This window comes from Leucopleurus acutus (assembly GCF_964270905.1).
Source record: "Leucopleurus acutus genome assembly, chromosome: 2".
Taxonomy (NCBI): domain Eukaryota; kingdom Metazoa; phylum Chordata; class Mammalia; order Artiodactyla; family Delphinidae; genus Leucopleurus; species Leucopleurus acutus.
Window position 1 is genome coordinate 185,686,864 of NC_139143.1, and position 13,008 is coordinate 185,699,871.

The window sequence follows — 13,008 nt, forward strand, 5'->3', positions numbered from 1 at the left end:
ACTCGTGAAGATGCTCTACTCGCCGACGACCTTGTCAGAGCAGAGGCACTCCTGATGTCTCCTCCCATGTGAAGTGTGCTCTGTTACTGGAACATTCCTGCTTCCGCCAGCTCCTCACAGAGGGCCAGGAGAGAAACGAAACTGCCTGAGTTTGGGGGGAGCCCCTGGCATGGCCAGCCTGACCACTTCTTCCCTCTCTCTGGGGACCTCGGCTGCCATCAGGGAACCTCTTGGTTCACGTGGAAGCTTACGAGAAATGCAGGGTCTCAGGCCCCACCCGAGGCCTCCTCAGCCAGAATGTGCACTCAGTATGACCCACGGGGGAATCTTACGCACATTAAAGTTCACGATGCACTGCTCCCGGCCCTCTAGTTCTGAGGCTCGGTATCACGGAATTCATTTACCCACAGACATAAGCCACATTCTCTAATCATAGCTTTAACAGTAACGAAGGTGATATTTCGACCTCCTATCTGCCTTATTCTTTTGTTTATTAGTTGGCTCTGAAACCGGGAGAAAGTGATGGCATTCACTGGCTCCCTCAAACTTCCTAGACCTGTTGCCAAAACCTGCGGTCACTGCTCAGTTCTTATTTTAACCCGTCAGCTGCTCTTGACACAGCTATCACTTCCTCCATCTTCAAACACTTCCTTCACTTCACTGCCAAATACCACGCTCTCCTCACAGCCACTTCTCCTGGTCCCTCTGCTGTCGTCCTCTCTTCCTACTGCTCCAGGCCGCAGAGCCCTTGGTTCTCACAGCTACTCGCTCCCCGGATCTCCCCACCTCTTGCCTTTATTGTCACCTTCATGGGTCAGTTTCCAAATGTGTCTCCAGCCCCCACCTCTCCCCCTGAATGCGACTGCCTCATGGACCACACATGCAGGTGAACACGGCCACAACCTAGTCCTCTATTCAGAACCACCCCTCAGCTCTTCTAGAACCTCCAGCCTCCTTCACCCTAGGGAACCACAAGGCCGTCCTGTTTGCTCAGACACAACGTCCCGGGAGTTACCATCCTCCTTTCTCGACATGCGGTCCCTCGGCGGACTCTGAGTTCTAACAGTAAAATGTGTCCTGAATCTGGCCCTTCCTCCCCGAATCTACTGTTGCTAGTCCGAGCCTCCATCCTCCCCCCGGGACGCTGCGGCAACAACTTCCCGTTTGGCCCCCTTTCCTCCACGGGTCCCCCATCTCTACACACAAAGGCTGCTCTCCACCCAGCCATCTGAATGGTCTTTTAAAACACTAGTAAGATCATGGGACTTATCTTCTCAAAATCCGCCCTTGGTTCCTTGCTATTTTGGAATCTTCTGAGGACACTGCTGCCTCAGGTACTTACTCAGCGTGGAGACCTCTTTGCCCAGGGATTTGCATGGCTTACCCATTCTTTCATTCAGGAGTCTACTCAAATGTCATCTCCCAAAAGAGGCCTTCCCTGACCACACAATCTAAAAAGACGCTTTCTTCCCATCCCTTCTAATCTTTTATTCAGCTTTTCTTTGCTCTGTAACATTTTAAATTTGTATAACGAGTGTCTTCCCTCATTGGAATGGGAGGGCCCCGGGTATAGGGCCTGCTCTGTTCGCTGCTGAATCATCAGAACCCAGCGCTTGCCGGGGACAGGTGGGCCCTCAGACATGCCCTGGACGAACTGCTGCTTTTTGCCCGAATGCCGCTTCCCTTCCCTGCTTCCATTTCTCCCCCAAATACCCAGGACAGTGGTCCCTTCTCATTCTCTGCTCACAACAGGAACTTGTTAAACTGACACAGTGAAAATTTCAACCCTCCATCACCCACCCTGTAACAACACTACAGAATCATTGGTAGGTATATAAACAGAAGCTTTGGGAGAAAAAAAAGGCAAATCTTCCACCTAAAATAGCCACTTCCCTAACTGGGAGGAAAGTACTTTCTAAGAAACAGCATCACATTAGTTATAGAATAACTGCTGCTTTGCATTATCGGAAAGGAACATGTAGGTCATAGCATGGCGACATCTGTCCCAGAAGAGTAATGTCTTTGCAAATCAAGAAAACTATTTGTGTAAATACCTTTCAAAGGGTGCAGGAATAAACGCACATCAAGAGCCTTCTGATGCGCTGGTTGTACCTTTATTATTTTTACCTCGTTCACTAATAGTTCCGTGATGCAAGGTTACCATACACAGTTAGATAATGTCTGCATTGCACATCTAAGGCTATACAGCAAAAGAACCAGAATTAGTACAAATACAAGAACTATATTTACATTCTGTATACTCAGGCTCCGAACATCAGATAATATTTACATAATAAAACATGAAAATGAGAATCTGAAATTAATAATGTACATTGTTGCTAAATGTGCTCAACTCCTTCCCTGGGGAGAGATCAGTTTGCAAAGTCTTGGTTCAAAAAGGCCACTTATGCTTCATGGGTTTTGTGCATGAGGATGGTGACAAGGGACTTGAAGTCTCACCGGACAAGTACTTCAGAGCCACAAAGTCTAAGACGACTCACAAGAAGGCTGATGGATTCCTCAGGTGAACTGATGCCAGAATACGCAGCATGAAAAAAATTAACTTGAAGACATGAAAACAACATACGACGGCCAGGGTTTGGCAAGAGACCAACCTCAACTCGGACATTCCGTCTGAGCACAAGCCGTTTTGGCTGAATTTTTAATGTGAAATTTGTATCAACCCTAACTTCTTCCTTTCAATGACTAGAGGCTTTCCTAAGATTTTATGGGGCTTGAACACAGGTTTCATAAATGGCCTTTTGGAACACAACAGCAGCAGATCATCTCTCAGCTGATATCTCCATTTACTAAGGAAGCACAAATCAATACACTCCTGCTACACAGTCATGGTCTGGCCACACACTTGGGTGAATCATCACTGGCCACAGTGGACAGCTGCAGTGCACACGAGTTAGAGTCCTATTTAAATACATTCAGCAAACCTTCTGAGAGCAGCAGCAAAATTAGTCTCTTTCTTTTTAAAGAGCAGGTTAACAATCACATTTTAAAAAGGGAACCAAAAGGTAAAATGAAGGACCCAAGTCAAACAAGAAATGAACAAGCCCTGATACTGTCCAGGAGAACCCTAGTGGAACCCAGACGAGGGAATGCCAAGTACCAGCAGGTGCTACACGCTAGGTCATCCTTGCTTTTCCAGTTCAATGTGCAATTAATTATAGCTGTATAAATATACAAATACCTTACAAAATTAAATATCCCTGTAAATTAGACAACAAGCAGCAGACAACAAAGTCTTTGCTTTGATATATGTGCCAGGAGAAGTCATTTTACTTTAGGTACCAGAAGATCTTCCACAATGGCTTCATTGATTCCTTCATCTTACAAGAGCTGAAAAACCTCACCCACAATTTGAGTAGTCGTAGTTGGGAAAAATCATTTCCCTCGACTTCCCTCACATTACCAAAACGTACTGGAATCCAAGTGCTCACCCAGCTGCCAAAAGCAGCCCTTCCCTGCGCTCGTGGCTGTGTGCGTGGGCTGGCGGACCCCGCAGAGCCCGGCCTGAGAGCTCAGTGACCCCCAGGCAGGCGCGGAGACAGGAGGCTGTGAGCACTGGTCTGGTGGAAGCTGTGAGGCCGTCTTTTGCTCTGGCGGGAGAAAGGAGGATGGGGGAGGGAGGGGAGGAGATGGCTACTCTAGCGCTCATTTCCCCTAAATTTGTATAAGTGTTCTTTCTTGCTTAATTATTATTTGCTCGTTTAAAGGTGTGCTTCAAGAAAAAAAAAAAAAAGCAAACAAACCAACCCTTAAAAGGTGGTTTCCTTAAAGGTTTGAGTTCTTTCAACTTTCCTGACACTACGGCTTCCATGAAAGCCTCATAAATAATTCCTGCCATAAATTCTCTCTCAGAGCTTCAAAGTGGGGATGGACCTGCCTGGAAAGGGAACATCGATCCTGAAACTGCTCCAACTCCAATCTGAAAACAGACCCCTAGAGAAAGGGGCACCAGTGGGGGCTGTGTGCCGGGGAGCCGCAGCCAAGGCCCCCACTGCCTCACAAGGCCTTCTCACCTCGGCCTCTTCTAGTGTCTGACATTCCAAAGCAAAGACTTTCCAAGCCAGTTTTGTTTAAGTTAGAATAAAAAACATCTTACTGTATCACTTGATTCTATCTCCCTCGGCTCCCCCCCGGCCTCCTTTTGCCACAGACACGGGTCCTCCTATCAGACTCTGTAACAGCAGCAGCAGCCATGATTTAATTCGAAAAGTAACCTTCAAATCTCATCTTCGTTTCCCTGAAACTAGATTTAATTTCAGCCCAGGAAGCTGTCTCTAAGCACGGGCAGACCCTGGATTTGAGTGGACACTGGAAGGGCACATTGTGTCCATTAGACAAGAAACCTCTAACTACTTTAAAGTCTGAAGCACCATTTAGAAAACAAGTAACATTAGAGTTAGTGACCTATGTTTTAAGGAGAGGAAGAAAGTTAAAAAATCTACCATAGAATTTTTCTTGATCATTTTTCAGGTAAGGTCATAGCCTTTGATTTCTAGTCTTTCTTTTGTTAAGCTCTCCGTGACTCCCTTTTCCCCTCTTTGCAAAGCAATTATGATGAACGAAGCCAGGAGATGAGCCCCTCCAGGAAGGCAGAGGCAAGGGTCTGGGTGCTGGCGAGCCTGCCCAGCACCCATCCTGCTGAGCGCACGGGCCCTTCCCCTTTGCTACCTGAGAGTCAGCACCCTCGAGGCGGAGGACCCCCGGCGGAGGATCTCCACCAAGTGGCAGCAAGCAGATACCTTCCTGAACACCTGAAGGATGGATGGTCAGAGGTGTGAGCGAGGGCAGTAAAGGATGGTACAGAACAGCCCCACGTCAACTGGCAAAGCAACTGAAGTAACTGGAGGCCTTCTCTCCCATGTCATTCCTGTGACACTTACTGCAGCTGAAAGAGAAAGAGCATCTTCCACAATGGCCTCTGGAAGCAGGCGATCCTGTTCTGTCACAGAAGGAGGCTACCGGCAGTGAGCTCCTCCTTCCTCCTCTGGCAGTACTTCCACGCACGACGGAGATAACCAAGGAGGAGACAAATGACCAGGCCTGGGGCCAGGGTTCAGGTGGACCCTCTTCTCTGCCCGGCCAGGGTTCAGGTGGACCCTCTTCTCTGCCCCCAGGTGTCCTTTTGCTCTTAGTGGTGGCAGGAAGTCTGTTATAATTCTGGGGTCCAGAAAGCAAAGCCTGCCATGTTCACTTATCTATGAGCATAGGGAGACAAGCATCATTGAAAGTGTTTTCAATTTGACAAGGATCACTGAAAATGACCTCTGGATTCAGAGGGAGACATCCAAGTTTACACTTAAGAGTTAGATTTCTTTGATCAAAGGGAGCTACAACAATCACAAGGTCACTACCTGGCATTATCATAATCATAATGATGACAAAGACCATCAAGTTCATCACCAGATAGTGAAACACTCCCTCCTTGTGGGATATTTGTATATGACATCATGGCACTAATTCCAAACTGTACCACTGTCATTACTAACTCCAAGAACAGAACTGAGACTCTCAGAGAAGAGGCTCCCTCCCAGTGGAGACAAACAGCTCACAGGAGCCCTGCTGTGAGGAACTACAAGCATCCCACTGACCCCCACTGTCAGGCCCAAGTCCCACGGTCCTTTGAAATCCATCAGCGATAGCCTTGGCTCCTTCCTTCTTATAAGGTCAACAGCAGCCACTGTCCCAAACCTGCTGAAAAGTCTCTTCCACTAAATGAAAATTACATAACTATGTTCTAAATAAGCCCTAATTTCAGAGAATATACCTGTCCCATTTTTAAGCTCACTACAACCCTTTCCCTGAATGGAAAATGTAAGGATTAGTCATGGCAAAAAGAGACAGAAGGGGGAAAGGTTAAGTTTTTTCCTCTCAGGTTCTAAAAAAGACCAGATGTCTCTTCCTTTAGTCTCTAAGCCACCCAAGAAAAATTAAAATTATATCACAATGAAAAGAAAAAAGTATTATGTTGTCTTGAACAACAGACAGAGATATCCAAAGACAGAAGTACAGACATCAGAGGTGGTCATATGGGGACCTATCACACAAAAGGAAGCCAAAATACACCAAAAAATAATTGGGAGATTCACTGGATCCCCTCTGGGTTTTTGTTTTTTTGTTCGTTTCCCCCCCCCCCCCTTTTGTTAGGCCACATGCTTCTAACAAGATTCTCAGCACAGGAAAAAAGAAAAGAGTACAGAGCAATGGGGACGGGGGCCAGGAGCGACAGAAAAAGTGCTGGACGAGAAGGGACGAGCACTTAAGCCACAGGATCACACACAAGAATAACCATCAAGAATCACAAAGAGGAATGAGAGGTAACACTTTCTTTATCTCTCGGAAGGCGAGTGAGGGCGCTCGGCAGTCACCTAGTACTTCGGTTGGCTTGGGCATCTGCGGGAGAGTTTTGACCTGTGGGCAGAAAAGGGATCAGAGGATCAGACAGACGGCAGGACTGGAAAACTGGATCTGGGGCTCTTGCCCTCGCAGGTATTCCTCCTCTGTGCTCCCCTCCTTGCATGTCCTCCCATCCTGCACCGCAGGCCCGGGTCTCTAAGCCCCTGAACAAAGAGGCCGGCCAGTGGTCCTCCTCACCCTGGGGACCCTGGGACACAAGCCCCTCACAGGATCTGAGGCTGGATCATATGGCCGAATATTGGGAGACCGTTAAGGTTCTCACAATCTTCCCTTTACTCGGTCCCACAGACCCCAGCTGTAGACCCCTTAAGAATAAAAAGTCAAAGCAGGAGATTAACTGGGTACAAATGTGACCAGAGTCTCCTTAGCCATTCGGGACACCAGATGCCACCTTATGAGAAGCTGAGGCCTCATCGCCACCTTACAACCACACTTACACTCCTGTCCTTCCTCTATTTTAAACTTGTTTGCAACAAGACTTCCTTTTCTGTTTATGTTTACGTCCCTGGAACCAAAAACCAAGGAGAGGAAGCAAACACGGGAACAACTTCTTACCGTATTGTGCCAGCAAGGAGTGGGTTAAAGGCATATAACCAGTCGTTCATGTCTTTGTCATTGAGAGCCTGCAAAAGGACCCCACGGTGCTTTGTGCACACAGCAAAGGTGTTCGGTGTCTGAAAGAGACACAGGAAGATGAGAAAGTTACTATGGATACTGGACAATGGGGACCACCAGCCATGTTCAGCGGGCACACGGCCCTTCACACTGAAGGTTCAGAGACACCAAATACAAAAGAGAGATTCCACACCACACCACGGAGTTCAGAACTCAACAGGGAAGGCTCTGCATGGCAATGAAAAGCAAGAGAGGGCAGGACTGACCTTCACCATGGCCTGCTGGTCCTCGCTGTATTCCACCTGCGCTGTGGACAAGTTAATGATGCCACGCTCCACCGGGTCTTTGTCACTGTTATAGATGAAGACATAGGGGCGACGGACCACGACAAAATGTTTAGCCCAGTTGCTGGAAAGTGGCTCCTTGAAATGCAGATATCCTTTCTTAGAGACCACTGAGCTGAAAAGGACCGTACAAGAGAGGTTAGTTTCTCACAAAAATAAAGTGATCATGAGGCGAGGGCCATCAAAACAGACCCAGGCCAAGTCCCTAGGCTGAACGAAACAGGCAAATGATCTACTTGGTCTAGAATCTTATCTGCTGAAGAAATGCAGCGAAAGAGCACAAAGCACCACCACCACATGCTGTGCCGGGTGGTGGTGATACACCTGGAGTGGAAACCCAACCAGCACTCTTTCACCCTGATTCCATTTGCATTAGATTGTAATGCAGACGTCATGCAGAAGAGCTGAAAGTAAATTCCTGCTAATTTGTCTTTTAATACCTGGCATCCCTGTTCAATATAGTACTCACCCTGGTCTAATTTCTTCAATATCTGGAACAAGATTGAGAAATTCATTTTTTCCTGCTCGGGCCAAGTAGGGCGTTTCCACAGTTGGGACAATCTGAAACTGTTCAAATTCTGGGCAGGGACTAGAGGCCTGGGAATTGGCTTCTGGGGTCCTTGAAAAGAGAGAGGTTAGGAAGAAAGGGGGTAACAGGTGCTTCAGTAAGGTCAATACATAACCGTCTCACCAGGAGGAACAATGCCTCTCCCTGAATACCAGGGACCTTGCAAACATCAGTTCCAGAGAGCTTGGCTAAGAAGACAAAGCTGGCGTCCGAAACGTAATCCCAAATTCACCTGGTGTCATCCTCCAGCAGTTACAAAGGAAACTCATCACTGATGACCACCAAGTCACTCAGTCTCTCTTCCTACCCTGACGCCCTCTCAACAGAAGGGTACTGAATATGAACTCCATTCCTCTATATGTTTCTATTTGGTCTCAAGGCCATACCTAGGGCGCCACCTAGGGCAGCGGTTCTCAAAGTGAGGTCCCTGATCAGCAGCATCAACTTCATCTGAAAACTTGCTGGAAATTCAAATTCTCAGGCTCCAACTCAGACATACAGAATTAGAAACTCTGAATGGGGTTCAGCCACCTGGGCTTTAACAAGCCTCCCAGGTGATGCTGATGCCACTGAAGTCTGAGGACCACTGCCTGAGGGGCTGGCAGAGCGAGCAAACACATGGGAAGAACCTGGGCCCCTGAACGGCTGTCTGGAGCAGAGCTGCTCCACCAACCAGGGCCAGCTCTGAACCGATGTGAGAGAGATAATCCCCCACGCTCTGTATTGTTATCTTTGTAGAGCAGCTTAGTCTAATTAATTGCATTTCACCAATTCCAAAAAGCCCATTTTTCTCAAACTTTACCATTTCTCGAATTGGGATGCATCTTGTAATTGATGGCATGCCACATTTTAGTTGGCATTGCTTTTTCTTTTAGTGGCATATAAAAATAATGTCTTAGAGTTGATGGCATCCCAAATTCAGTTAAATTACCTGGTTGTGTTATTTTCTCCAGCCCACTGCCTCAGTGTTGATACAGGAAGATAGACAGCTGGATGATAACCAGGTGGGTTGTGACAGGTGAGCATAATGAATGGAGACAGGGCAAAGGAAACTGATGGCGCACTGCACAGCAGTGATTCTAATGATGAATTCATGGAATCATTCATGGACTTCATCTCTATTCTTCTTACCTATATGCTTTCTTGTGTCATTAAAATATTTTTTCCAAAGTAGTTTCAAAATATTTTTCCCAGGATGGGGCTTCCTGTGTCTGATCTGACTGGGGAGACAATCAGGGGTGTGAATACAAGAACAAATCACGCAAAAGGGGACGAAGAAGAGGAGTCAGTGACTTGATGCAGAAAGTTAGTAAAACGTATGACGTTAAGAGATGTCAGCAGCATCTTCCCAGCCACTGTGACATCCAGAAAAGGCTCCCACATGTTTCCCAAGGCTGCCTAGGGGGACGGTGCTGCCCTCGGTTGAGAACCACTGAGCTAGCGGAAGGTTGGCATTTCCCTTGGTTCTTACATTAGCTTTTGTCAGTGAAATCTGGGTACTTACTTCTGATCCAAAGAGTTGCCCCTAGCATCTATCAAAGAGGGGCAGGTGGAGGAGGGAGTGAGGGTAGCACTGCTAAAACTGGACACAGAGGGATCTCGTCCGACTGGAGAGATATCAGACAACTGGAAGAAAACAGAACACAGCAAGTGAGATTCAGATGAACAAAACCACCTCTGCAGTAAGAATCTTTGACAGCCAGTGACCTGTTCATAAATCCTCTTCTGTTTCAGATCATTCAAGAAAACAATCCTTACGAGTATTTTACGGCCAAAGTGTCAGAATAGGAATCAAGACATTTATAAAAGAGGCAAGGCTAGCTTTTCATATTTATAAAATATGTTTATATTTTATATTGCTACAGCTTCCTGCATTAACTAAATGACCCTATCTATATGTGCCGAGAACTAAGAACAACAGGCACTGTTCTAAGAATATGGCAGAGGCCCTGCCCTCCTGGAGCTTACACTTTAAGTGGAGAAGGCAGATAATAAACCAATCAACAAACACTTTAAGAAGTGTCAGGCAGGGATCAGTGCTACAGCAAAAAGTAACGCAGAGAAGCAGGTTAAAAGGTTTCAGAGAGCTGCTGGCCTTACATAGGGTGGTTAAGGAAATCCGCTCCAAGGAGGCAACATCTGAGCAGAAAAATGAAATAAAGAAGTGAATCATGGGACTATCTGGAAGGTTATACTGGGAAAATGCACAGCCACTGTACACAACCTCAAGGTGGAAAGCCTGGAGTGTCTAGGGAATAGCAAAAAAGGTGAAGATGACCAGAACAGAGTGAATGATGCAGAAATTCTTTAAAGTGTTCACCTCACTCTTTGTTGAAGGCAACAAAATTTCATGCCACCAAGAACCTCAGAACTTCTTGTGCCTTGCCATATAATAATATATCACCCCCTGCAGAATACTCTTCTCCAAGGGATTCAGGGAAAAGCCCAAATGTTTCCCATCTCATAATTACTCTAAGAGACACAGAAGAATACTTTTATCTTCAGAAGTCAGTGTTCTGACTGAAAAATTAAATAAACGAAAGAGCGGATATGTCATACATCCTCACATGTAATGTTCTGCCCATCTCAAGCCACCTAAAAGCAGCAAAGCCTGAGGACAGGAAGTGAGAGCTGCTCACCTTGCAGCCACTGATGCTGCCGTGCACCTGGCCGAATTCTCGGTTGAAAGTGTGGGTGAGAAGTTGCAGGCACTAGGGAAGAGAGAGGGAAGAGTAAGTTTCAATGATTAAACAAAGCCCGGGATTAAAGCAGGAAGGGAAAATAACATGCCCACGACTCACAGTGGAGCTCAGGTGCTGCTCAAATAGCTCTAGAAATTAACTGAGTACATAGCAAGAGAAGCCTGGTACATGCCTAACAAAGACGACAAAATGAGTGGATAAAAAGCCATTCTCATGACTACAAAAGTGAATTACCGTAAACACCATAGTTTAAAGCGCTTAAGAATGCGACAGCATCCCTTTCATTCTCCATTTGCCCTGGTACTAAAAGGCATGGAGGTTTCTGGATGGACATACATTCCCAAATCAACTAGACAACCATTCGATTATTGAAAAGAACACAAAATCCCTCTTATTTCTATATTCCATTGTCAGCCAGTTGCCCAGACCCACATGCCTGGTGGTCACCCTCAACAACCTCTCTGCCCTCTCCTGCTGTTATCCAGGCAACAAGGAATGCGGATTCTACCTTCCAAACATCTCTCCCGTGATTCCTCTTCATCCCACCCACCCCCGCCATAGTTAAAAACTTTACCGTTTCTCATCTGGATTACTGAAATAAAGAATTCTTTCTGCCTCTAGCCTGTCTCTTCACCACAAGTCCATCCTCTTTACTGCTGCCAGAGAAATCTTCCTAAAACAAATACCTGTTTGAAACATTTCCAAGTCACTCCCGGGATATTCTGGACGCTTTAGTCCAGCACATAGGCTCTTCGTGATCTGGCCCTGCCCTATCTCTCCAACTCCATCTCCTGTCCCTCTCCTGCACGGATTCCCTCACACTGATCATGCAGGACGCCGCTGGCTCTCTCCTGCGCATCCTTCCACGGTCAGTCCACGAGTACCCTCCTGGGCAGGCCTCTCCTCCGGCTCCCAGAGCATTCTCGACCAAACCTCTATTGTAAGCTTGTCACCCCCTCGCCTGTCAACTTATTAAGGGTAGAAGTTAAGTCTCATTTACTTCTATATTCACAGTGTGAGCACAGGCCTTGAACAGAGGCCCTCAAAGAAAGATGAAAATGCAAGTGAAAAAAACGGAAGCACCAGCTCACAGAGCCTCACGGGGGAAAATGCTCAGCAGAGGCAGGGAGCCACACCTTGGTAGCCAGCTCTTTCTCTCGATCCACCAGGCTTTCAATGTCTGTGGAGTCGTAGCCACTGCTCTCACTGGGTGTGATGGCACTTTCAAAGGTGGTGGTTGAGATCTGAGAGGAGATGCTGGTGGAGGTGCTGAGGGTCCCACTGCTGAGGCTGGGGGACAACGAGTCACTCAGGGATGTGGGGATGCTGTCACCAAGTCTCTCACGGAGCAGCAGGAAGTGGCGGGTTTTCTCCACCTAAGAAGATCAACACTACAGCCTCAGCAAACACAAAGCTCATCAAGATCTTAATAAGCAAAATATTATGCCTCCATCATGATTGAAAACTGCAAAGCCAGGATCACAGACAGGAGGCGAGTGTAAGACTGATGCTGCGGGAATCTTGCCCGAGAGTTCACCTGTGCACCCCGTGCCCCGGCGTACCTCGTGCAGGAGCTCCAGCTTCTCCAAGTCCCACTGGTGCTCAAGGATGAGGCTGTCTCCACGAGGCCGCCAGCCTGCTAAGTTCTCTTCTCCCCGCACATATGCCACTGATGTATCCAAGATTTTCCTTCTCCTCCTCTGCATGCCTGAGATAAGAGGAAACAATTCTTTTTTCCAGAAAAACATCCAATTCCAATTTTAGCTCAAAATGACTTAATAATTCACATTATATGGCACACTGAGACAGTTTAGTCTCAAGATACATGGGATTTTGATTATTAATAAAAATTTATCCCTTTTGCCCCAAAGCAACTCTCTAAACTTCTTTTAAAAACTGAGTTTTATGTTCTTTAATAATTATGAAGCTAGTAATGCCTCTTGAGAAAATGCTAGTTTTTTTTTGTTGTTGTTGTTGTGGGTTTTTTTGCGGTACATGGGCCTCTCACTGCTGTGGCCTCTCCTGTTGCGGAGCACAGGCTCCGGACGCGCAGGCTCAGCGGCCATGGCTCATGGGCCCAGCCGCTCCGCGGCATGTGGGATCCTCCCGGACCGGGGCACGAACCCGTGTCCCCTGCATCGGCAGGTGGGCTCTCAACCACCGTGCCACCAGGGAAGCCCCAATGCTAGTTATTATGTTAAGTGAAAATACAGAGATTAAATAGCCTGTACGCTATTGTTCTAAATATATAAAAATACATTCATGGGAAAAAAGTGGGAAAGATGTGAGCTACCTCACATTTGGTAGCTCAGTTAAGATGGTAGATGACAGACTGGTTTAGCCT

At 46.9% G+C, this 13,008-nt stretch overlaps 1 protein-coding gene across 2 annotated transcripts in view; it reads right to left on the reverse strand.

Annotated features, from left to right (window-relative positions):
- Positions 1 to 2,108: 2,108 nt before the first annotated feature.
- The window catches only part of KIF1B (kinesin family member 1B), a 147,536-nt gene continuing 136,636 nt past the window's right edge, over positions 2,109 to 13,008 (reverse strand). For both annotated transcript variants that reach the window (XM_082833169.1, XM_082833171.1), the window contains 8 exons: positions 12,227 to 12,372; positions 11,801 to 12,040; positions 10,602 to 10,673; positions 9,467 to 9,588; positions 7,864 to 8,013; positions 7,317 to 7,509; positions 6,991 to 7,109; positions 2,109 to 6,429 (listed from right to left, as the gene is read on the reverse strand). In XM_082833169.1, the coding sequence (XP_082689295.1) occupies positions 6,387 to 6,429; positions 6,991 to 7,109; positions 7,317 to 7,509; positions 7,864 to 8,013; positions 9,467 to 9,588; positions 10,602 to 10,673; positions 11,801 to 12,040; positions 12,227 to 12,372 (1,085 nt within the window). In that variant the 3' untranslated portion in view covers positions 2,109 to 6,386. The remainder of the gene's footprint in view (positions 6,430 to 6,990; positions 7,110 to 7,316; positions 7,510 to 7,863; positions 8,014 to 9,466; positions 9,589 to 10,601; positions 10,674 to 11,800; positions 12,041 to 12,226; positions 12,373 to 13,008) is intronic.